This window comes from Thalassophryne amazonica, chromosome 17, assembly GCF_902500255.1.
Source record: "Thalassophryne amazonica chromosome 17, fThaAma1.1, whole genome shotgun sequence".
Taxonomy (NCBI): domain Eukaryota; kingdom Metazoa; phylum Chordata; class Actinopteri; order Batrachoidiformes; family Batrachoididae; genus Thalassophryne; species Thalassophryne amazonica.
The window spans coordinates 1,194,056-1,220,936 of NC_047119.1; the positions used below are offsets into that span (position 1 = coordinate 1,194,056).

At 39.9% G+C, this 26,881-nt stretch overlaps 1 protein-coding gene across 2 annotated transcripts in view; it reads right to left on the reverse strand.

Annotated features, from left to right (window-relative positions):
• pargl (poly (ADP-ribose) glycohydrolase, like) overlaps positions 1-16,596 on the reverse strand; it is a 41,069-nt gene extending 24,473 nt beyond the window's left edge. The window contains exons 1-3 of one of the 2 annotated variants that reach the window (XM_034192559.1): positions 16,354-16,592; positions 12,327-12,656; positions 12,114-12,239 (exon numbers count right to left, since the gene is read on the reverse strand). In XM_034192559.1, coding sequence (XP_034048450.1) covers positions 12,114-12,239; positions 12,327-12,653 — 453 coding nt within the window. In that variant the 5' untranslated portion in view covers positions 12,654-12,656; positions 16,354-16,592. Of the gene's footprint in view, positions 1-12,113; positions 12,240-12,326; positions 12,657-16,353 lie in introns of both variants that reach the window. The other variant, XM_034192560.1, reaches the window with a different exon arrangement.
• Positions 16,597-26,881: the final 10,285 nt, after the last annotated feature.

Genomic DNA, 26,881 nt, shown 5'->3' on the forward strand with positions numbered 1-26,881 from the left:
TATTGAGCTGTATGTTAGTCATGTATCGGCTTCCACTGCAGTGGAGTTTTGTGAACTGGATGTTCCATGCCTGCAGGTTGGGAAGCTGATTAGTAATCAAGCCAGGAAGTGTTTGCTGTTTGTACACCTTTAAGTGTTCTCTCTGTGTGTAGAGTGTGGACTCACATAATGGTTCCTTCTTTCACAGACTCGGTTTGTTGCGGCCACCTGGGGGGTGTCGGCGGGGTCCTTGGGTCTGAACAGCTTCTGGCTCCGGACCGTTAGCGCTGCTGGGAGCGCACCACGCCAGACCGCACTTTCTTTTGTTGTATTTTGTATCACTGTTATGTATTAAATTCAGTTAGCCTTTGTACCGTGCTCTGCTTATTTCATACTGGGTCCTTCAAACGCTGGTCGGTTCTCCGAGCTGCGTCCGACACATAACAGTGTCGAGGTGCATTCAAGGCTGCTGGACAGCATTCTGAGCACAGTCAAAACATCTGGGGCGCAGCTGAAGTGGAAAAGTATCGAATGCAGTCTGACTGCGTTCTAAACAATCCCACGGCGTGAAAATGGCATTCATGACATTCTGTGTCCGCAACGTTGAACCCTGGCTGAATGTTCCTGAAAGCAGCACGAGTGCACCTCTAGTGCTGCTGAATTATATTCTGCTGAACTGCAATCGGACCGCAACCATACGGCTAGTAAGTGCGTTCTTATTGTTCTTACTGCATCCTGGCAGCAGTCCAGGTACTCTTGTGTGTTCCACCTGCATTTGAACTGTGTTTGGAGGCTCATGCGCACGGCACGTGCACAGATCAGTCGGGGCGGGTTGGAGTGCAGTCTGGGTATTTGGAAGGCTGTCCTCAGCAATTCTTATTCTCTCCCAGATGTGGCACAAATTTTGTTTTGACATTCCGCCTGGTTCTGCTCGGCTCGTGCACATTCCTACTGGAGCCCTAAATAATGACAGCAAGAACTATGAGCAGGAACCAGCACACCAAAGACCTGAGAACAAGTTAACCCTGTGGGCTCCAAGGGTGTTTTCTTGATTTTACCACACCTTCAGTAATCCTCCTTTGAAGGTATCGGTATTTGCATATAGTGTGCTGCGTTTACACATAAAGTCATGAATGCCACGAAGTACACATTCTTGGCCGCTGATCACGAATGTGATGATTCGGGGCAGAGACGTCAGGTGTCCTCAGGAACTGCTGCAACCTGTTACCACACATTACGATTAATGGCACGTGTTGCTGGAGAATTATCAGGAACCATTACACATGGTCAAGAATAGTGTTCCGCGCTATTGTGCGTAACAGCGCATCATTAAGTTCTGTCACTTTGTGAACGACGTGAATTGTCTCCACACACACACCCATATTCATCCAACCGAATTCAGATCGCTCCAGTTTTTCAGAAGAACTTTGTGACTGCATGCGTAGTTGGGCTCTGTGCCATGGAGTAGTGCAGAGAGGAGGAGGACAGAGCCAGATGTGTGGCTTCATGCGGCTCTTGTCTCGCGTGTTTTCCCAAACATCAGGCACATGCAGCAGGTGGAACACCTGCAGGAGCGCGCTGAAGAGCACTGAAATGAGACTTTTAGCTGACTTGGTGTCAGCAATCAAACTGAATGCGGTGCAACTTAATGCTGTGTTTACACATAACCAAGACGCGTTACGAATGTCATTTTTCTGTCATTCGTGACACATTCCTGACATTCTTAATGTGACTTAACGCATCTGAATATGTTTCTTAACAGTGCGTGTTGGTGTGTGATATTCTTGATATTCGTGGAGCATGTTTTTGTCTGTCAAAAAATCTTCCACGAATGTCACACACCACCCTCATTTCGTCTCACGTCGTGGAGGTCGCAACTGAGTGTATTGATCCGTCTTGATGAGTATTGATCCTTAATAGAATGTGACAATGTTCGTAGTGGTTCCTGTGATGGTTCTTGGAGCCCAAAGTGTCACGCATTATAACGAAGTGACACGGAAACTGTCAAGTTTTGACATGACTTGTAACGCAGTGTCACATTTCACTGTGCGCCACGACGAATCCGTTTTCTGTCACGTGCACACAATTAAACCCGGCTCCAAATGTCGTTTCACAGTTCCTGCTGAAGCTCCTCGGGACGCTCCTGCAGGTGTTCCACCTACCGTTGTAACCGATGAGCAGGAGAACGAGTCTGAGCAACCAGAGGAGCAAGACTCACGTGCAGCCAGACATCTCTGCACCTCCTCCAGTCCGGCGGAGGAAGAAGCGCGCGCACAATTAAACCCTGCTGCACCGCATTCAGTTTGATTGCTGACACCAAGTCAGCTAAAAGTCTCATTTCAGTGCTCTTCAGCGTGCTCCTGCAGGTGTTCCACCTGCTGCATGTGCCTGGTGTTTGGGAAAACACGCAAGACAAGAGCCGCATGAAGCCACACATCTGGCTCTGTCCTCCTCCTCCTCTCTGCGCCACTCCATGGCACAGAGCCCAACTACGCATGCAGTCACAAAGTTCTTCTGAAAAACTGGAGCCATCTGAATTCGGTTGGATGAATATGGGTGTGTGTGTGGAGACAATTCACCTCGTTCACAAAGTGACAGAACTTGATGCGCTGTTACGCACAATAGCGCGGAACATTATTCTTGACCATGCGTAATGGCTCCTGATAATTCTCCAGCAACACGTGCCATTAATCGTACTGTGTGGTAACAGGTTGCAGCAGTTCCTGAGGACACCTGACGTCTCTGCCCCGAATCATCACATTTGTGATCAGCGGCCAAGAATGTGTACTTCGTGGCATTTGTGACTTGTCGTCGTTATGTGTAAATGCAGCAGTACAGTGCTCAGATGTTGCATATAAAAATGTCTAGAACCACCTCAGCTTTCTGAAATTGAAACATATGTTTTTTGTCTACAAGACTGTGTAAATGTATATTTTGGCTCAAAAGCAGAAAACGTGAAATGTATTTTTAGAAATAAAAAAAAAAAAAGAAATTTTTAATCATGTGGACAAACTGTTATGGTGTTAGAAATGGAATTACCAAAGTATTTAGGAAATGATTTTAAAACAATATACAAATAAATTTCAAAAAATAAAATACAGGCAGTGCAGCATTGCCACCTGCTAGAAAATGCTCAGCAGGGACCTGGTACATTCAAGCGATCATATTTGTGAAATAAAATCACTTACCAGTTCCAGCTACATGTTTTGTGTCTTCAATAAATCCATAAATGTTTGAATGAAAACCTTGGAGATCAATGGCACCGTTCGAGTTTTTTACAAACGTTTATGGGCATGTTTCGGTGAGGATCACCCAATAACAGACACTAGAACCACTTTCTGCCTGTTTTTTGGTTTTGTTTGGTTTTAAATGGAAGAGGTGATAAAGCAGTGGGGTTGCGACCAGCAGTGGGGTTGCGACCAGACGACCCACGGTTCAAATCCCCATCAGACCAGAATATCACTCATTGCCCTTGAGCAATCCCCAAGTTGCCCCCGGTGTGTAGAGCGCACCATACATAGAATCAGTGGCAGATACCGACATGTTGTTGTGCTCGATGCAATCTGGGAAGGCAAAGGGGAAAACAACAATGGTGTCTATTGACTCCACTACATTCACAGTGTGTGTGTGTGTGTGTGGGGGGGGGGGGGGGGGGGGCAAATGGTCCTAACCTCTTTATATTATTTAATATGAAGAGGTTTAATACCACCATAGCTGTTACAATTCATGCAACCACCCTTTCCTTTCCAGAGTGAGACAACAAGTCCTTGCCAGGGAATATAGCATCTCCACCAGCCTGGAAGAGCTCATCTCTGATGCTATAGATCAGGGGTCACCAACCCTGTTCCTGGAGAGCACCTGCCCTGCGCATTTTCTAACTCTCCCTGTTCCACTCCCAGGCAATTAACTCTATCAGGTGTTGTTCAGCCAATCAACAGCTGGAAGACAGCACTTTAAAAAACAGGTGTGACTTGAGTAGGTTGACGTGTAAAACATACAGGGCAGGGGCTCTCCAGGGTTGGTGACCCCTGAGATACAGATTTGAACAAAAGCTCATAATGGTCAGTATTTGTGATTAACTGATGAAGTCACAAAGCAGACCTCAGTGGCTGGTGAAGGCCAAGGAGACACCAAACTTCATCTGGCTGCAGCAGCTAAATTGCTACTTTTGAGTAGTGGGGTTGGACCAATATTATGTCTGTGTGGTTGCCCTCCAGGACCAAATCTGGTTCCATGATGTCGTGGATGTGGTGAAGCACAGTACCAGCGCATGCTACCAGACTTGAATCATTTCAGAATTTAGTCCATTTTTAGACAGAAACCCTCTATTATCAGAGTCCATATGCAGCTGGACAGTTCCATGGCCAGTTTGGACTGTTCCCTCATTGCTCCATGACATATTAAGCACATAAATGGTCTGGACTCAACTCCAAGTGGCAAATTTGCATTTGGCAACTCTTCATTGGAAGAACTCTGAAGATTAGATCCAAAGAGGCAGGGCTGCAAAATAAAAATTGTGAAATCGGAGGAAAAGTCGCAGTGGGCCCCCCTCGAGGAGCCAGGGTCTAGGGCCTTGTGGGGCCCCAGAAACCAAATTAAATTTTCATCTACTGATACATTTTTAATACCTCCTGGAAGAACAAATCTAAAAAAAAAAAAAAAATTAGTGCATATTTAAATGATCCTGGATTCAACCTTTCATTTGAACCGTCAATGATGATGTTGAAATAACAGAATATGACGTGGAAGTAGGACCTGGAATGATTTTCCTTTTAATTGTAAGCCAAAGTATGCATTAACTCAGAACAATTAAACTACATGGAATTCATGAAGACTGAAAAGACTGTTAAACCATGTCAAAAACCACAGCTAAAGATTGGAGAATATTTTAACAATCAGGGTAAAATATCAATAACATACCTAATAATAAAAAGCTACATTCTTGTGTAAATTCATGTAAATCCACTCAAAGCCACGATGTCTATTTTCCCATGAAAAAAGTCTACATTAATAAAAACTAATACCATATCACCCCAATAGAGCGCTTCGCTCTCAGACTGCAGGCTTACTTGTAGTTCCTAGGGTTTGTAAGAGTAGAATGGGAGGCAGAGCCTTCAGCTTTCAGGCTCCTCTCCTGTGGAACCAGCTCTCAATTCAGATCAGGGAGACAGACACCCTCTCTACTTTTAAGATTAGGCTTAAAACTTTCCTTTTTGCTAAAGCTTATAGTTAGGGCTGGATCAGGTGACCCTGAACCATCCCTTAGTTATGCTGCTATAGAGGTAGACTGCTGGGGGGTTCCCATGATGCACTGTTTCTTTCTCTTTTTGCTCTGTATGCACCACTCTGCATTTAATCATTAGTGATCGATCTCTGCTCCCCTCCACAGCATGTCTTTTTCCTGGTTCTCTCCCTCAGCCCCAACCAGTCCCAGCAGAAGACTGCCCCTCCCTGAGCCTGGTTCTGCTGGAGGTTTCTTCCTGTTAAAAGGGAGTTTTTCCTTCCCACTGTAGCCAAGTGCTTGCTCACAGGGGGTCGTTTTGACCGTTGGGGTTTTACATAATTATTGTATGGCCTTGCCTTACAATATAAAGCGCCTTGGGGCAACTGTTTGTTGTGATTTGGCGCTATATAAAAAAAATTGATTGATTGATTGATTGAATGGGCCAAAGTAGTCAACGCCAACTCGCGTGAATGGAGGATCATCAGGCAGAACTCTGCATGTTGGTAAATCTTCCATGAGTTGCTTGCTAGCTGTGCCATGCATCGTCTTGCAGGCGATGCACTTAGACAACATTCTCCTGATGACGCCATTTGCTCCAGGGATCCAGAATCTCTGCTGCAACTGAGCCAGCATGTGATTCCTTCCGGCATATGCTGTTACATCATGAATGTGTCTAAGAACGAGCCTTGTAACATGCAAGTCCTTTGGCAAGATGACTTGCTGCTTGCAGTCGTCTGGCATTGCTGCGCAGCTCAGCCTACCTCCCACTCTTATAGCACTGGGTTCAACTTGCGAAGCGAACTACTTTTCTTGACCCTCTGTTGTTCTTTTAGCATTTACAGATCTTCTTGGAATCCTTTTTTTGGTGCGCATTTCACAATTTCTGTCTCTGCTTTCGTCAAATCTTCACAGGTAAGTCTTGTTCCTTTATATTCTTTCTTGAATCTGTCCATTCTTTGCTTGCTTGATAGAGTTGGTTCTGTCTTTCTGCTTGCCTTCAGTTCTTTCAGAAGATCTTTCAATTTCAGGTACCAGGCTACAGCGCGCTTTAGCTTCGTCCAGGATGAGTAGTACAACATCAGCTGGTCCAGCGGGTCCTTTAAGTCTTGCACTTGTATGACATGAGATTGAACTTTTTTGACCTCTGGGTCATCCACATTTATCATTCCAGGATCTGGATTCTTTGGTCACTGGTCTTCCTTGCAGCACAAAAAAATCTGGTCCAGAAAGCCGGCTTTCGCATTTCAAGAACGCTTCAACAGACTGGCCTCGGGACACATTATCCGCCGGATTCAGGCTGGTATTGATATACCTCCACTGTGAAGCCTGAGAGTGCTGCAGGATGGCTGACACCCTATTGGCCATGAAAGTCTTGAATCTGGAGCTTTCACTGTTCAAGTACTTGAGCACAACTGTGCTATCTGTCAAATATACCGAGTTGTGGAGTTCCAATTCAAGCCCTTTCTTCAGCAACTTGTCCATCTTGACTGCAACTGAGGCCGCAGTTAACTCCATCCTTGGTATGGTCAGGGATTTCAAGGGCGCTACCCGTGCCTTCGCCATCATCAGAGAGGATTGGGTGTCACCAGCTGAGGAGCGTAGTACAAGGTAGCTTGTGGTTCCATAAGCGTCTTCACTTGCGTCAGCAAAGTGGTGTAGCTGAGCGAAGACTGGTCAAACGCCTCCGACTTGATACATCTGTCAACGCCAAACCGCTCTAGCTGTTGCAAGTCCGATGTCCACTTTGTCCATTCCTTTATGGCATCCTCTGGTAGGCTGTCATCCCAGCTGTACCTTTTCCGGCACAGATCTTGCAAAATTCTTTTGGCGGGCAGTACCACTGGAGCTATGAACACCAGAGGGTCAAAGATGGAGATCAGGAAGGAGAGCAGGCCTCTCCTGGTGTGTGGACGCTCTGAGGTTGATCTTGATCTTAAACTGATCCGTCTCGGCACACCACTGGATTCCCAGCACTTGCTCCTTTGGTAAATTGTCCATGTTCAAGTCAAGATCTTGAAATCCTTGTGCTCGTTCATCTTCAGGAATTGAGTTGAGCAACTTCCTGCTATTGCTTGCCCATTTGGTTAGCCGAAACCCACCTCTTGCCAGCATGCCTCGTAAGTTGGAGCACAGAGTGACTGCTGTGTCCTCATCAGCTACTGACTTGAGGCAGTCATCCACATAGAAATTTTTTTTCACTGTGGTGGCGGCTTCTTGCCCGAATTCATCCTCAAAATCAGCTGCACACTTCTGCATGGCATAGGTCGCAACACTTGGCGACGAGGTCGCACCAAAGATGTGCACCATCATCTTGAATTCAGCAAGCTCTTTCTGATGATTTCCTTCCGGCCACCAGAGAAATCTGAGTAGATTTGTATCTTCTTCCTTCACTGCCACTTGGTAAAACATGGCTTCCACGTCTGACATAATGGCAATGTTTTCTTGCCTGAACCGTGTGAGGACCCCAACTAGCAAACTTGTCAGGTCTGGTCCCTGTAGAAGCTGCTTATTCAGCGATGTTCCACCAAAGATTGCTGCGCAATCGAAGACAACGCGCAGCTTGCGCTTGACTGGGTGTTTGACTCCATGATGGGGCAGATACCATGTTCTTCCCTCAGTTGGTTCGCATTCAGCTCTGTCGATTTGAACTGCGTAGCCTTTCTTGACAATGTCTTCCATAAATGCAATATACTCTTCACGGTAGTATGTGTCTTTAGTGAATTTTTCGTAAGTACAGTGTACATTGTTCTGCTACTGATCTGTTGTGTGGCATGCACAGCGATTTGTTTCTCAGTGGAAGGCAAATACTGTAATGACCATCTTTCAGTTGTGCAGACTGAGACACCATATTCATAAACTGGTGATCTTCTTTTGACATTTCAATGTCTTCACACTGACCTGCATCGGGGAAATCCAGCTTGAATTGTTGATGCCAAAGCTCTTCTAGCCTAGATACTGAGATTCGGTTAGCTGTAACTGCTGACGACTTAGTTCTCAGTCCATCGTTGCCTCCTTTAAGAGGACTGTTGACTGTCCAGCCTAACGCTGTCCTCACAGCATATGGCCCGTCATTCACGCTACTCACCACCTGAAGTGGTTCCATGGCCTTGGGAACGTTAGCTCCGATTAGCAGTCCAAATTCTGCTTCAACGACGGGAAGCTTCACCTCCTTTAGGTGAGGCCACCTACTGACATCATCTTGGCGCGGGATATTATCCTTCATCACAGAAATGGCCTTCTGGGAAAACACCTCTGAAAGTTCAATAAACTGGTTACCTTCCAGGTTACTGATTTCCAGTACGCGTATTCACCACAGACTCATTCCCCATGGTTTGCAAGGAGATGCTTGTGCGGCGTCCATTCAGGTTCAGCTCATTTATTAGTGACTCCGTAGCAAAGGTAGCGGAGCTGCCTGGGTCCACAAACGTGTACGTGGTCACCATCTTGGTTCCTTTCTGTGCCTTGACTTGTACCGTAACTATGGACAGGAAGCAATCTTCTTTACCGGCCCCGGTGACATCACATAGTTCAGATGCTTGAACAAAAGCGTTGGTGACAGCTTGTTCATCTTTACTTTCTTTGTCTTTCGTCATTTCTTCCTTTGACTCTTTAAATGTGATGTGCAGCAGAGTAGGATGTGAATGAGCACATTCATGACATTGAGCCTTCTCTGTACAGCTGCTACTCATACGGCCATGTTTCAAGCATGCAAAGCACAGCCCTTTACTTCTCAAAAAAAAAAAAAAAATCAAGCTTTTCCTTGTGTGGCTTCTTCTTGAATCCGTTGCAGACTGCGAAACTGTGATGTTCTCCGCTGCAGTAAAGACATGGTTTCCCATTAGCTTCCACTGATTTTGTTTTGTTAGATGTTGAGCTTTCATTTTCCTTCTGGTCTTTGTTTTCTGCTGACAAAGCAACGGATGTTGTGAAAACCTTCTTGGATCTAGCTGTGTCTTTGTCTTGTGCTTTTGGTTTCTGTTGAATTGAATCCTTTGTGCTGGTGGTGTTGTCTTTTATGTTCCCATAGAGAGGGTGTAGTAAGTACTTGACTTGCTTGTTCACAAATTCAGCAAAGTCCTTGAATTTAACTCTTGCCTTTGTTTTTTCTTGCAGGTCGCGGGCGTATTTTCTCCAGGATTCCTTCAGCTTGTAGGGTAGCTTGCTAGCTAATGCCTTAATGCAAGCTGCATTGTCCAAGTCTTCCATGTAGCTAATATCTGCCATTGTGTTGGAGCAACCAGTCAGGAACAATGCAAATGACTGTAGCACAGCGCCATCTTCTGGTTTGATTGTCTGCCAGTCCATGGCTTCCTTTAAGTATGCCTCTGCAATCTTGTAGTCATCACCAAAATAGTCTTGCAACATTTGCTTTTCTTTGGCATATCCTGTTGAAGGTGGCATGTGAATGCAGCTTTCACCAACTCGTGTGGCTGTCCACTTGTGTACTGCAGCAAAAACTGCACACGGTCACGGTCATCCTCAGTGCGGCTTTCAATGCCATGTTCAATGGATCTAATAAATGATTTATACTCCAGTGGGTCTCCTTTGAATGTTTTAATAGTGAGATCAGGAAGTAAAGATGCCTTGTGATTCTGTGACATTAGCCTGTTGGGTTATGGCTTGGCACAAACTATCCAGCACAACTGCATCATTTTTCCTCAGTTATATTTCCTTTTGGTCTAACAGGCAAGCTGTGATTAAATGAATCAAGTCTGGAATAATTCAGTACTGGCGTGGCATGTTGTGGCAGTTGTGGAGTACTTTTCACTGACACTTTATCATCTGGTGCTTCAGATTCACCACTGCTCACACCATCCTGATCATCTTCATATTTTTGTAAAACTTCCAATTTTTCATCCGACTCAGCTAATTTTGTTTGAATTTCATGCATTTCTTTCTTCGCCTTGATGGTAGCTTCCTTTCGCCTTCGCTCTACCTCAAGCTCTGCCTGGAGCTGTGCTTCCTCCTGTTCAATGGCCAATTTTTCCATTACAGCTGCTGCCTTAGCTTTTAGTGATGCACGCTGCAGCTCTGTTTTCATTTTCATTGAGAAAGCTGACTTTATAGTTGAATGTCGTGAACTAGACCTTTTAGTGTGCACTGATCTGTTATCAGTTTGCTCAGCATCACATTCCTGCTCCTTTACCTGCTCAGTACGTTTCATAACTTCTTTCATCCAATTCTTACATCTCCAAAAGAAATCAGTCATTGAGGCTTGTTTGGGCTCAAAATAATTTGTTTGATTTTCCAAAAATTCTTCCTCACTCATATATTGCTGCAAACTGTAGTTTATGTCTGTGAATTCGGTCTGTAAACCGCCAAAATTGACACGCAGCTTGTTCTTAACGAGGTTGGCATTTGTGTCATCCGCCATTAATTCCTCAAGTTGCTTAGTCATACTAGTTAGCTGGGCTAGCTTGCCTTTACGTGCATTCAGTATCCTGATTTTATGATTTTCCATGCCTTTTTCTGTCATTTTTACAGCTCGTTTCTGTTCTGGCTCTTCCATGTTAGTTTAAATCTTTCACATTCACATTAGTTAGCAAACTGTTGAGCATTTAGCTTTCCAATGCATTTCACTTTGTCATTCAACAGAGAGACGTCCTTTGAATCTTAGCTGACAACATCGCCAATCCGCAGCAGTTTTCAACTTACAGTTGTCGTTTTCTTTCGAATGACAAGTCTCCAAATCCGTGCAGGGGTGTTCTATTTTCGTTGTCCTTAAACATCCAGTCCAGTTTTGGCATCCAGTAGTCCGTGTAGAACAAGTTTTTTCACTGAAAATGTAGGTTCCTATTGTTCCTATTGAAGCTTTAGCTTGACGCTCGTCAGACTCCCTTGTATCAAAAACACTCCAAAAATAAATCCAAGAGTCCACTTCTTGATTTTAACTGTTTACTTGAAAAACTTAAACAACATTACAAAAACTGAAAAGATATCCACGATTACAAGGCTTTCAAAGTCAAATGGAGAGAGCCTGGGAAGAGAGGTCAAAAAACTATTGCGCTCCAATCTCCTTTCTGATTCCTACTGACCCCGCTCCCATGGCAACCAAACTAAGTCACCCCACTGGTGGGTTTTTAAATGTCACAATAAAAGTCCTATCTTACTCATACACTATCAATGAAATGTACATATGTAAATAGTATTTTAAATCTTTTTCAATCATGAAATTACAAGCAATATTTATCTTACTTATGAACTTGCATCTTTTTAAATAAAAAATATTCCAACTAAAATAAACTGCATTTAGGCTCCTACATTCACTTTGTACATTTTAAGAGTTGACATTAATGTTCTTATTCTATCCAGATTAATTGGTTTATAAATCAAAACCATAAGTCAAACCTGCTTTCCTCTACAAGACGTCTGCCTCATGGCTGGACCACTGTATGCTGTCAAGGTAAATGATGCTTCCCTACAGCAGTGGGCAGGGCGCACAAAGACAGAAGCGTTGACTCATTGGCTGTGTGATCATCTTTGATTCTATCAGAAGCGTTGGCAGTGTTTAAACTCACAATCAGCTTGTTAGTAGATGAGAGTGTACCGGAGACAATACTGAAACTTATTGGACTGAAAGCTGTAGCTTCCAATTAATTTTTTTGGCAGTTTATTGGCTTAGCCATATTTTTCAGTTAGCTGATTAGCGGTTATCGAAGCTAACTTTTTGGTGGCTGTGCCCACCACTGCTGGTACAAGGCCTCAGGGTCTGTATAGAACTTTTACATTGATATTAGTTTGTCTGATTTATTTCTGGTCTCTGACAATGGAAGGACTATGTACAGAAATGGCTGCAATTCCTTTACAGTTAATGCAATATTTTTATTAAATTTTTCCATTATGGGGGTGTACAGACACAATCATTAAAACGTGCCACTGTTTAAATAATTATGTACTGCTTCAAGCTCACCTTCATGAATCCAGTGTTGACCATCGTGATATTTTCTGAGGAACATGGCATTTTTACAAAGTTCTTGTGCCACATGTCTCTCCCCTTCTGGGGCATAAGAGCCCCTCTGCTGTTGAAGACACTGACCTGGGTAAAGAAAAAAGAAATTGTTCATATTTGATAAATGTAGGTTTGGAGAATAAAATGGCCACACTGCAAAGCAGAAAACCTTACGTCTATGAGGACAATATGTGTCCTGCTGTAGGACAGCCGCTGCAGTTTGACGTGACACTGAGGAAGCCGCTTCAGACTGGACATTGAACAGTATGAAGAAGTGGACTCCTCTGCCAATGCCTCCACTGGTTCACTTGTCTTTTCTTCTCTACGTTTCAGCACAGCTCCGGCAGTGGAGGAGGAGCTACTCTCACCTGAGGCTTCCGTGACATCACGCTCACCGTGTTGCTGATTTTTCTCAACACCAGCACTGTCAGAATGGGAATTCTGCTGCATTATCGCCTTTATCTGGGAACTGTCGTTTCTATGCACATTCCATTTGGCCATCGTCTGTATGAGATTTAGAAACAGGAAGTCAGGAAAATAAGAAGAGATGTGTCATGCTGTGATTTTCTTTTTTATCCATTTTAACAGTCTGATTTATTTCTCAGACTGTAGACAAAGTGCAGAGGGACAATATACAAATAACGAATAAGTTCAATGATACAAATATTTCATGAGGTGAAAGATGGTATGTTCCATCTTTCGCCTCATGAAATATTCGTTGCATTGAATGAATGGAAAAAAAACATTCATTATTTGTTTTATATAACACCTAAAATAGATCCTTGTCATGTGATAACATTGACAACTGTATTGAGACGCTCTGATCAGGCTGCACTTTAACCGCTGCACACGAACAACACCATTAACATCCCAACATAAAACTCTTTGTATATTGTGCCTAAAACTCTCATGAATATATTCTCTGGGTTTGTAGATGTTGTTACTGTGTTTGTTTTATGTAAACATACGTGAAGCTCAGGTTGTTTCTCCGTTATTTTCAACGGGAGTCGCTGTGAGCTGCGATCGCTTCCTGTTCATGTCGTTCTGGGGAAAGTGAAGTTTGCTCTTTAACGTCCTGCTTATTGTCCTTTACAGCACTGTTTGTCCTCTTTGTTCCAGAGTAATATATATATAAAACGTCTGAAATTCAGTTTGCATTCATGAAGTTCCACGCAGGTTAAACGTAGCAAACACGGCATATTTGGAATATTTGTTTTAGCAAGTTTTCAGGGTCTCATTCAGCAGTCTGTTATTAACGTGATGAAAAGCATAAAAAAAAATTACATTTTTATAGTCTAATGTTCATTCATAATTGTCATGTGGATTCTCTTTATTGTTTATTTGATGAGGATCAATGCACATTAATGAACACTTTGTACATTTTCATGCCATAGTGTAAATATGCCGGATTTAACTAAAAGCTACTTTCCATCTGTAGTCCTCAGACACACAACAACAATTACAATACATACAAAACATTCATTTATGTACAATACATCTCACCTGTGTTGACAGGTTTGACTGTTTGAGCCATTTTTAAGCTCATTTTTAAAAGCAGTCAGGGTGGGACTGTCTCGTATCCTTGTTGGAAGGCTGTTCCAGTTTGTCCAACCCTTCACAGAGATGGTGTTTTGTCCTGTGGCAGTTCTCCATGTTGTTTAGACTGCAGCAACTGTCTGGTGTGCAAGGGATTGTGGGATATCTCAATAGGGCGAATAGGACAGGCTGCCATTCCATAGACATTATAAAGAGTAGACGCCGCGTTGGTTGGTGAGGTGCAAGAAAATGCAGCCGCCATCTTGGAGCAGTCATCGTAGTGATTCCATCACGAGGCACAGTGAAGGTTTGACTTTATATTCTTGTTTATTTTTATTTTTTATCTTTCTATAATAAAGTTGCTTTGTTCTTTCTTATTTTCTCTGTTCTGTAAAGTGTCTTTTAGCACTGTGTAAAGTGCTATAGTAATATTATAATAAGGTGCCGAGAGCTGCAGAGAGCTCTGTATGCAGTCCTCTGTCAGGTCTTTTAGAATGTACTTTCTTAGGAGGCTGGCTTTATTCAGGGTCTGCTCCAAGTTATTGTACATGTTCTATCAGTCCATCGTGTCCAGTGTTCTTTTCTATGCCATTGTGTGTTGGGGGGGGTGGTGCGAGGAAGGACTAAAAAAGCAGGCTCTGTGGTGGGACTGTGTCTGGACCCTGTGGAGAAGGTGCTGCAGCGGAGAACACTCTCCAAGATCAGGGCAGTCCCATCCAGTCAGAGCCACCCCCTGAACTCTGTGATATCCAAGCAGGGGAGCACCTTCAGTTCCAGACTCCTCTCCCTCAGATGCTCCACTGACAGAATGAAGAACTCTTTTGTCCCTCGGGCCATCAGGGTGTATAATGCAGCCACATCAGCCAGGGGCAGCAGACGGGGGGTTATAAATGCCTAAACATAGTGTCAGGTGCCTTGACTCCTGTAACTTGTTGCAGTTTATATACTGTTTTTGTACTACTTATTTATTAACTTGTCTCTGTGCTGTTTTTTATTCATTAACTTATTTTTTAACTTGTTGTGTAATCTTTATATGAATGAATGAGAGTGACAGACGCCACACAATTTCCCTCGGGATTAATAAAGTATCTATCTATCTATCTATCTATAAAACAAAGAAACAACAAAACAGCAGATCGAACATCGAAGCACTGCTTCACTGGTTCAAGGTTCAAAGCAAAGCCGCGCTGCAGAAACGCTTGATTACAGACCAGCTGCAGCGTCTGTAATCAACGTAGAGACATGATCATTTTCCTGACAAACACCCCCCAAAACAACAGCACTCTGAAGGATCAATGAGGGAATCGTTAAGCAAAAAGGCTATTGATGTCAATGGATGGAATCATATCGGAAGGATACCTGAAAAGAACTGGTTCCCAACACGCAACCCTAACAGCAACATGCTTTATATATATATATATAAAACTCACATTAAAGACTCATGATTATCTTAGTTAAACACCTAAATACATATTTTGGTTGAACTCACCTTGATAACGTAATGTTGCAAACAAGTTGCTGCAAAAGCTTTTTTACACTGACAATCTCTGCCTCCCCAGCAAGAACCTAATTACGAGCGAGATTTTACACCGTAAAGGCGTCAATAGGCAGCAGTGGTTGATGTGGCGTCTACTCTTTATAATGTCTATGTGCCATTCACCTTCCTTTTTTTTTTTTTTTTTTAATTAAGTTTAAGCCATCCACCCTTTTCAGGTTTCAAATCCCGCAAAACCTCGTAGAGGTCGCCGCGTTGCGAGATCTCAGTAACAGTGAGAACTGCATTGAGACGCTCTGATCACGCTGCACTTTAACCGCTGCACACAGACAACACCATTAACATCACAACATAAAACTATTTTTATATTGTGCCTAAAACTCTCGTGAAAATATATTCTCTGGGTTTATAGACGTTGTTATTGTGTTTGTTTTATGTAAACATGTGAGAATCACAGTCTGTCTCTCTGTTATTTTCAGTGGGAGCTGCTGTGAGCTACAATCGCTTCCTGATCATGTCGTTCTGGGGGAAAGTGAAGTTTGCTCTTTAACGTCTTGATTATTGTTCTTTACAACACTGTTTGTCCTCTTTGTTCCAGACTAATATATATATATATGTCTGAAATTCGGTTTGCGTTTATTAAATTCCACGCAGATTAAACGTAACAGACACAGATTATTCGTTATAATTGTTTTAGCAAGTTTTCAGGGTATCATACTGCAGTCTCTTATTAACGTGATGAGAATCAGAAAAAATATATTTTTGTAGTATAATATTCATTTACAACTGTCATCGTGTTGATTCTCTATATGTTGTTTGACTGCAGCGACTCTGGCGCACAAGGGATTATGGGATACATGAAAACCCTGGATTCACCTTCCTGCCATATGCAAATTAGCCATTATTACGTCACCATGTAATCTACCAACTTTACACATGGGGACTTCCGGTAAGTTTTTATTGCCCTTCTAGTTTTTGTGTGCCAGCCTTTGATCATGTAGAGCTCAAAGTAATCTTTTTTGTACAGTTTGTGTTTCAGACGGAATGACGATCAAAGCCGCTGTTGCTGTGCAAATTTTAAGAATCTTTATCTCTGAATTAACGAACCACCGCTTAATGCCGTCGAATAAAATGAAGCTAAAGCCTTAAAGACAGTCAAGTCTTACTCACCTTTCTGCAAAGAGCGCTTTATGAGGCGGGCCGAGGCGCTCGGACTGAATTCTGTTTCACTTTGTTAAAGAGAAAGTGAAACTTTGTTTGTGCCTGCGCAGTTTGTTTGTTCGTTCCGCCGAACACACTGTGAGCCGCACAGAGTCCAACCTCCGGAAAGAAAGAACAATCAGTTTTAAAGTTTGCTTTGATCCCCGTCAGCCGCATGAAAAAAATCGAACAAACGTTAGCACAAGGTACCAAACCCAAAGCTAACTTCCGCTGACTCGCTGGATTCTTCAGTTAATAAAGTTGTTAACCAATAAACAAGTTAGATTGAAATTCGATATTCAGACATTCAGCGACGGCAAATCCAGGGACCCTCAAAAAAATACGTGACTAACAAAAAGTGTAACTATCTAAAGTAAGAGCTGTGAAACTTTCATGTCATGTACAGGGTGTTTTTTTATTGTTTATGTACAGGGTGTTTATTTTTTCATGTACAGGGTGTTTTTTTATTGTTTATGTACAGGGTGTTTATTTTTTCATGTACGGGGTGTTTTTTTTATTGTTTATGTACAGGGTGTTTATTTTTTCATGTACAGGGTGTTTTTTTTTATTGTTTATGTACAGGGTGTTTATTTTTTCATGTACAGGGTGTTTTTTTATTGTTTATGTACAGGGTGTTTATTTTTTCATGTACAGGGTGTTTTTTTTATTGTTTATGTACAGGGTGTTTATTTTTTCATGTACAGGGTGTTTTTTTATTGTTTATGTACAGGGTGTTTATTTTTTCATGTACAGGGTGTTTTTTTATTGTTTATGTACAGGGTGTTTATTTTTTCATGTACGGGGTGTTTTTTTATTGTTTATGTACAGGGTGTTTATTTTTTCATGTACGGGGTGTTTTTTTTTATTGTTTATGTACAGGGTGTTTATTTTTTCATGTACGGGGTGTTTTTTTTATTGTTTATGTACAGGGTGTTTATTTTTTCATGTACGGGGTGTTTTTTTATTGTTTATGTACAGGGTGTTTATTTTTTCATGTACGGGGTGTTTTTTTTTATTGTTTATGTACAGGGTGTTTATTTTTTATGTACGGGGTGTTTTTTAAATTTTTTTTATGTACGGGGTGTTTTTGTATTTTTTAATGTACAGGGTGTTTTTTTATTTTTTATGTACAGGGTGTTTATTTTTTCATGTACGGGGTGTTTTTTTATTTTTTATGTACGGGGTGTTTTTTTCATGTACGGGGTGTTTTTTTTTATTTTTTTATGTACGGGGTGTTTTTTTATTGTTTATGTACGGGGTGTTTTTTTTTATTTTTTCATGTACGGGGTGTTTTTTTATTGTTTATGTACGGGGTGTTTTTTTTATTTTTTTATGTACGGGGTGTTTTTTAAATTTTTTTTATGTACGGGGTGTTTTTGTATTTTTTAATGTACAGGGTGTTTTTTTATTTTTTATGTACAGGGTGTTTATTTTTTCATGTACGGGGTGTTTTTTTATTTTTTATGTACAGGGTGTTTTTGTATTTTTTAATGTACAGGGTGTTTTTTTATTTTTATGTAGAGGGTGTTTTTTTATTGTTTATGTACGGGGTGTTTTTGTATTTTTTAATGTACAGGGTGTTTTTTTATTTTTTATGTACAGGGTGTTTTTGTATTTTTTTAATGTACAGGGTGTTTTTTTTATTTTTTATGTACGGGGTGTTTTTTTTCATGTACGGGGTGTTTTTTTATTTTTTATGTACGGGGTGTTTTTTTATTTTTTATGTACAGGGTGTTTTTGTATTTTTTTATGTACGGGGTTTTTTTTAAATTTTTTTATGTACAGGGTGTTTTTTAAATTTTTTTATGTACGGGGTGTTTTTTTTCATGTACGGGGTGTTTTTTTATTTTTTTTATGTACGGGGTGTTTTTTTATTTTTTTATGTACGGGGTGTTTTTTTATTTTTTATGTACGGGGTGTTTTTTTTATTTTTTATGTACAGGGTGTTTTTGTATTTTTTTATGTATGGGGTGTTTTTTTTATTTTTTTATGTACGGGGTGTTTTTTATTTTTTATGTACGGGGTGTTTTATTGTTTATGTACGGGGTGTTTTTGTATTTTTTTAATGTACAGGGTGTTTTTTTATTTTTTATGTATGGGGTGTTTTTTTCATGTACGGGGTGTTTTTTTTATTTTTTTATGTACGGGGTGTTTTTTTTTATGTACGGGGTGTTTTTGTATTTTTTAATGTACAGGGTGTTTTTTTATTTTTTATGTACGGGGTGTTTTTTTTTCATGTACGGGGTGTTTTTTTATTTTTTATGTACAGGGTGTTTTTGTATTTTTTTATGTAATGGGTGTTTTTTATTTTTTTTATGTACGGGGTGTTTTATTGTTTATGTACGGGGTGTTTTTTTAATTTTTTTTTATGTACGGGGTGTTTTTTAATTTTTTTTATGTACGGGGTGTTTTTTTTTTTCATGTACGGGGTGTTTTTGTATTTTTTCATGTACGGGGTGTTTTTTTCATGTATGGGGTGTTTTTTTATTTTTTATGTACGGGGTGTTTTTTTTATTTTTTATGTACAGGGTGTTTTTGTTTTTTATGTATGCGGTTTTTTAATTTTTTATGTACGGGGTGTTTTTTTCATGTACGGGGTGTTTTTTTCATGTACGGGGTGTTTCTTTTATGTACGGGGTGTTTTTTATTGTTTATGTATGGGGTGTTTTTTAAATTTTTTTATGTATGGGGTGTTTTTTTATTTTTTTATGTACGGGGTGTTTTTTTTTTCATGTACAGGGTGTTTTTTATTTTTTTACGTACGGGGTGTTTTTTATTTTTTATGTACGGGGTGTTTTTTATTTTTTATGTACGGGGTGTTTTTTAATTTTTTTATGTACGGGGTGTTTTTTAAATTTTTTTTATGTACGGGGTGTTTTTGTATTTTTTAATGTACAGGGTGTTTTTTTATTTTTTTATGTACAGGGTGTTTATTTTTTCATGTACGGGGTGTTTTTTATTGTTTATGTACGGGGTGTTTTTTTATTTTTTATGTACAGGGTGTTTTTGTATTTTTTAATGTACAGGGTGTTTTTTTATTTTTTATGTAGAGGGTGTTTTGTATTTTTTTAATGTACAGGGTGTTTTTTTATTTTTTATGTACGGGGTGTTTTTTTCATGTACGGGGTGTTTTTTTTTTTTTTATGTACGGGGTGTTTTTTTATTGTTTATGTACGGGGTGTTTTTTAAATTTTTTTTGTGTACGGGGTGTTTTTGTATTTTTTAATGTACAGGGTGTTTTTTTATTTTTTATGTACAGGGTGTTTTTGTATTTTTTTAATGTACAGGGTGTTTTTTTATTTTTTATGTACGGGGTGTTTTTTTATGTACGGGGTGTTTTTTTTTCATGTACGGGGTGTTTTTGTATTTTTTCATGTACGGGGTGTTTTTTATTTTTTATGTACGGGGTGTTTTTTTCATGTATGGGGTGTTTTTTTATTTTTTATGTACGGGGTGTTTTTTTTATTTTTTATGTACAGGGTGTTTTTGTTTTTTATGTATGCGGTTTTTTAATTTTGTATGTACGGGGTGTTTTTTTTCATGTATGGGGTGTTTTTTTCATGTACGGGGTGTTTCTTTTATGTATGGGGTGTTTTTTAAATTTTTTTATGTATGGGGTGTTTTTTTATTTTTTTATGTACGGGGTGTTTTTTTTCATGTACGGGGTGTTTTTGTATTTTTTTATGTGCAGGGTGTTTTTTTTTATGTACGGGGTGTTTTTTTCATGTACGGGGTGTTTTTTTATTTTTTATGTACGGGGTGTTTTTTTTTCATGTACAGGGTATTTTTTATTTTTTTACGTATGGGGTGTTTTTTATTTTTTATGTACGGGGTGTTTTTTAATTTTTTTATGTACGGGGTGTTTTTTTAATTTTTTTTATGTACGGGGTGTTTTTGTATTTTTTAATGTACAGGGTGTTTTTTTATTTTTTTATGTACAGGGTGTTTATTTTTTCATGTACGGGGTGTTTTTTATTGTTTATGTACGGGGTGTTTTTTTATTTTTTATGTACAGGGTGTTTTTGTATTTTTTAATGTACAGGGTGTTTTTGTATTTTTTAATGTACAGGGTGTTTTTTTATTTTTTATGTAGAGGGTGTTTTGTATTTTTTTAATGTACAGGGTGTTTTTTTATTTTTTATGTACGGGGTGTTTTTTTATTTTTTATGTACGGGGTGTTTTTTTATTGTTTATGTACGGGGTGTTTTTAAAAAATTTTTTGTGTACGGGGTGTTTTTGTATTTTTTAATGTACAGGGTGTTTTTTTATTTTTTATGTACAGGGTGTTTTTGTATTTTTTTTTAATGTACAGGGTGTTTTTTTTATTTTTTATGTACGGGGTGTTTTTTTCATGTACGGGGTGTTTTTTTATTTTTCATGTACGGGGTGTTTTTTTATTTTTTATGTACGGGGTGTTTTTTTATTTTTTATGTACAGGGTGTTTTTGTATTTTTTTATGTACAGGGTGTTTTTTTAATTTTTTTATGTACAGGGTGTTTTTTTATTTTTTTTATGTACGGGGTGTTTTTTTTCATGTACGGGGTGTTTTTTTATTTTTTTATGTACGGGGTGTTTTTTTATTTTTTATGTACGGGGTGTTTTTTTATTTTTTATGTACGGGGTGTTTTTTTTTATGTACAGGGTGTTTTTGTATTTTTTTATGTATGGGGTGTTTTTTTTATTTTTTTATGTACGGGGTGTTTTTTATTTTTTTATGTACGGGGTGTTTTATTGTTTATGTACGGGGTGTTTTTGTATTTTTTTAATGTACAGGGTGTTTTTTATTTTTTATGTATGGGGTGTTTTTTTCATGTACGGGGTGTTTTTTTTATTTTTTTATGTACGGGGTGTTTTTTTTATGTACGGGGTGTTTTTGTATTTTTTAATGTACAGGGTGTTTTTTTATTTTTTATGTACGGGGTGTTTTTTTTTTCATGTACGGGGTGTTTTTTTATTTTTTATGTACAGGGTGTTTTTGTATTTTTTTATGTACGGGGTGTTTTTTATTTTTTTTTATGTACGGGGTGTTTTATTGTTTATGTACGGGGTGTTTTTTTAAATTTTTTTATGTACGGGGTGTTTTTTTATTTTTTTATGTACGGGGTGTTTTTTTTTCATGTACGGGGTGTTTTTGTATTTTTTCATGTACGGGGTGTTTTTTTTTTTTTTTATGTACGGGGTGTTTTTTTCATGTATGGGGTGTTTTTTTATTTTTTATGTACGGGGTGTTTTTTTTTATTTTTTATGTACAGGGTGTTTTTGTTTTTTATGTATGCGGTTTTTTAATTTTTTATGTACGGGGTGTTTTTTTTCATGTACGGGGTGTTTTTTTCATGTACGGGGTGTTCCTTTTATGTACGGGGTGTTTTTTATTGTTTATGTATGGGGTGTTTTTTAAATTTTTTTATGTATGGGGTGTTTTTTTATTTTTTTATGTACGGGGTGTTTTTTTTCATGTACGGGGTGTTTTTGTATTTTTTTATGTGCAGGGTGTTTTTTTTTTATGTACGGGGTGTTTTTTTCATGTACGGGGTGTTTTTTTATTTTTTATGTACGGGGTGTTTTTTTTCATGTACAGGGTGTTTTTTATTTTTTTATGTACGGGGTGTTTTTTATTTTTTATGTACGGGGTGTTTTTAAATTTTTTTTATGTATGGGCAGTTTTTTATGTACGGGGTGTTTTTTTATTTTTTATGTACGGGGTGTTTTTTTATTTTTTATATACAGTGGTTTTTTTTCATGTACGGGATGGATTTTTATTTTTTCATGTACGGGGTGTTTTTTTATGTACGGGGTGTTTTTTTTATTATTTTTTCATGTACAGGGTGTTTATTTTTTATGTACGGGGTGTTTTTTTCATGTACAGGGTGTTTTTTTTAATTTTTTTATGTACAGGATGTTTTTTTTATTTTTTCATGTATGGGGTGTTTTTTTTTTATGTACGGGGTGTTTTTTTTATTTTTCATGTACGGGGTGTTTTTTTATTTTTTATGTACAGGGTTTTTTTTCATGTACGGGATGGTTTTTTATTTTTTATGTACGGGGTGTTTTTTTATTTTTTATGTACAGTGTTTTTTTTCATGTGCGGGATGGTTTTTTTTTTTTTTATGTACGGGGTGTTTTTTTTATTATTTTTTCATGTACAGGGTGTTTATTTTTTATGTACGGGGTGTTTTTTCATGTACAGGGTGTTTTTTTATTTTTTTATGTACGGGGTGTTTTTTATTTTTCATGTACGGGGTGTTTTTTATTTTTCATGTACGGGGTGTTTTTTTTTTCATGTACGGGGTGTGTTTTTATTTTTTATGTACTGGGTGTTTTTTATTTTTTTATTTAAAGGGTGTTTGGGTTTCACCGACTGCTTGAATGATGATTTATTTAACTGTATCCTCGCCGAATGTCTGAATATCGAATATCTAGCTAATCTAACCTCAGGAAGTCTTAAGGTGTATTTAAGTCAGGGGTGGACTACTTATATATATATCCATCCATCCATTTTCTTCTACTTTATCCGGAGTCGGGTCACGGGGGCAGCAGCTCAAGGAAAGCCGCCCAGACCTCCCGATCCACACACACCTCCCCCAGCTCCTCTGGGGGAACCCCAAGGCGTTCCAAAGCCAGCCGAGAGACGTAGTCCCTCCAGCGTGTCCTGGGTCTTCCCAGGGCCTCCTCCCGATGGGACATGCCCGGAACACCTCTCCAGCGAGGCGTCCAGAGGGCATCCGGAAAAGATTCCCGAGCCACCTCAACTGGCTCCTTTCGACGTGGAGGAGCAGCAGCTCGACTACGAGCTCCTCACCCTATCTCTAAGGGAGCGCCCAGCCACCCTGCAGAGGAAACTCATCTCGGCCGCTTGTACTCGCGATCTCGTTCTTTCGGTCATGAGCCAAATCTCATGACCATAGGTGAGGATCGGAATGTAGATCGATCGGTAAATCGAGAGCTTTGCCCCCCTACCGCATCACTGCAGATGCTGCACCAATCCGTCTGTCAATCTCACGCTCCATCCATCCCTCACTCGTGAACAAGACCCCGAGCTACTTAAACTCCTCCACTTGAGGCAAGGACACTCCACCGACCTGAAGAGGGCAAAGCACCTTTTTCCGTTCGAGGACGATGGCCTCGGATTTGGAGGTGCTGGTTTTCATCCCAGACGCTTCACACTCGGCTGCAAACCGCCCGAGTGCACGCTGAAGGTCCTGATTTGACGAAGCCAACAGAACCACATCGTCCGCAAACAGCAGAGACGAGATTCTGTGGTTCCCCAACCAGACCACCTCTACACCCTGGCTGCGCCTAGAAATTCTGTCCATAAAGATAATGAACAGAACCAGTGATAAAGGGCAGCCCTGGCGGAGGCCAACGTGCACTGGAAACAGGTTTGACTTACTACCGGCAATGCAAACCAAGCTCCTGCTGCAGTCTAGCGTTGGGACCAGGAGGCAGAGCTGTGGTCTTATACACCTCTCTGCAGCTTCTCTCCCCCTGCCATCCCCTCATTACCCCATCCCCGTAGAGACGGTGCCTGCTCCCAGACCACCAATAACCAGCAAAAATCTATTTAAGCATAAAAATTCAAAAAGAAAAAATAATATAGCACCTTCAACTGCACTACAGACTAAAACAGTTAAATGTGGTCTATTAAACATTAGGTCTCTTTCTTCTAAGTCCCTGTTGGTAAATGATATAATAATTGATCAACATATTGATTTATTCTGCCTAACAGAAACCTGGTTACAGCAGGATGAATATGTTAGTTTAAATGAGTCAACACCCCCGAGTCACACTAACTGTCAGAATGCTCGTAGCACGGGCCGGGGCAGAGGATTAGCAGCAATCTTCCATTCCAGCTTATTAATTAATCAAAAACCTAGACAGAGGTTTAATTCATTTGAAAGCTTGTCTCTTAGTCTTGTCCATCCAAATTGGAAGTCCCAAAAACCAGTTTTATTTGTTATTATCTATCGTCCACCTGGTCGTTACTGTGAGTTTCTCTGTGAATTTTCAGACCTTTTGTCTGACTTAGTGCTTAGCTCAGATAAGATAATTATAGTGGGCGATTTTAACATCCACACAGATGCTGAGAATGACAGCCTCAACACTGCATTTAATCTATTATTAGACTCTATCGGCTAGACTAGACTAGACTCAAATTCTTGAAAGGGTAGTTGTAAAACAGCTAACTGATCATCTGCAGAGGAATGGTCTATTTGAAGAGTTTCAGTCAGGTTTTAGAATTCATCATAGTACAGAAACAGCATTAGTGAAGGTTACAAATGATCTTCTTATGGCCTCGGACAGTGGACTCATCTCTGTGCTTGTTCTGTTAGACCTCAGTGCTGCTTTTGATACTGTTGACCATAAAATTTTATTACAGAGATTAGAGCATGCCATAGGTATTAAAGGCACTGCGCTGCGGTGGTTTGAATCATATTTGTCTAATAGATTACAATTTGTTCATGTAAATGGGGAATCTTCTTCACAGACTAAAGTTAATTATGGAGTTCCACATGGTTCTGTGCTAGGACCAATTTTATTCACTTTATATATGCTTCCCTTAGGCAGTATTATTAGACGGTATTGCTTAAATTTTCATTGTTACGCAGATGATACCCAGCTTTATCTATCCATGAAGCCAGAGGACACACACCAATTAGCTAAACTGCAGGATTGTCTTACAGACATAAAGACATGGATGACCTCTAATTTCCTGCTTTTAAACTCAGATAAAACTGAAGTTATTGTTCTTGGCCCCACAAATCTTAGAAACATGGTGTCTAACCAGATCCTTACTCTGGATGGCATTACCCTGACCTCTAGTAATACTGTGAGAAATCTTGGAGTCATTTTTGATCAGGATATGTCATTCAAAGCGCATATTAAACAAATATGTAGGACTGCTTTTTTGCATTTACGCAATATCTCTAAAATCAGAAAGGTCTTGTCTCAGAGTGATGCTGAAAAACTAATTCATGCATTTATTTCCTCTAGGCTGGACTATTGTAATTTATTATTATCAGGTTGTCCTAAAAGTTCCCTAAAAAGCCTTCAGTTAATTCAAAATGCTGCAGCTAGAGTGCTGACGGGGACTAGAAGGAGAGAGCATATCTCACCCATATTGGCCTCTCTTCATTGGCTTCCTGTTAATTCTAGAATAGAATTTAAAATTCTTCTTCTTACTTATAAGGTTTTGAATAATCAGGTCCCATCTTATCTTAGGGACCTCATAGTACCATATCACCCCAATAGAGCGCTTCGCTCTCAGACTGCAGGCTTACTTGTAGTTCCTAGGGTTTGTAAGAGTAGAATGGGAGGCAGAGCCTTCAGCTTTCAGGCTCCTCTCCTGTGGAACCAGCTCCCAATTCAGATCAGGGAGACAGACACCCTCTCTACTTTTAAGATTAGGCTTAAAACTTTCCTTTTTGCTAAAGCTTATAGTTAGGGCTGGATCAGGTGACCCTGAACCATCCCTTAGTTATGCTGCTATAGACGTAGACTGCTGGGGGGTTCCCATGATGCACTGTTTCTTTCTCTTTTTGCTCTGTATGCACCACTCTGCATTTAATCATTAGTGATCGATCTCTGCTCCCCTCCACAGCATGTCTTTTTCCTGGTTCTCTCCCTCAGCCCCAACCAGTCCCAGCAGAAGACTGCCCCTCCCTGAGCCTGGTTCTGCTGGAGGTTTCTTCCTGTTAAAAGGGAGTTTTTCCTTCCCACTGTAGCCAAGTGCTTGCTCACAGGGGGTCGTTTTGACCGTTGGGGTTTTACATCATTATTGTATGGCCTTGCCTTACAATATAAAGCGCCTTGGGGCAACTGTTTGTTGTGATTTGGCGCTATATAAAAAAAAAATTGATTGAAATTGATTGATTGATCGGCTTTGCTCAAAAAGTAAATGAGTCCACCCACCACTTTAATCATATTTTAGATCTTGTTCTGACTTATGGTATGGAAATAGAAGACTTAACAGTATTCCCTGAAAACTCCCTTCTGTCTGATCATTTTTAATAACATTTACATTTACCCTGATGGACTACCCTGCAGTGGGGAATAAGTTTCATTACACTAGAAGTCTTTCAGAAAGCACTGTAACTAGGTTTAAGGATATGATTCCTTCATGTTCTCTAATGTCATATACCAACACAGAGCAGAGTAGCTACCTAAACTCTGTAAGGGAGTTAGAGTATCTCGTCAATAGTTTTACATCCTCATTGAAGACAACTTTGGATGCTGTAGCTCCTCTGAAAAAGAGAGCTTTAAATCAGAAGTGTCTGACTCCGTGGTATAACTCACAAACTCGTAGCTTAAAGCAGATAACCCGTAAGTTGGAGAGGAAATGGCGTCTCACTAATTTAGAAGATCTTCACTTAGCCTGGAAAAAGAGTTTGTTGCTCTATAAAAAAGCCCTCCGTAAAGCTAGGACATCTTTCTACTCATCACTAATTGAAGAAAATAAGAACAACCCCAGGTTTCTTTTCAGCACTGTAGCCAGGCTGAC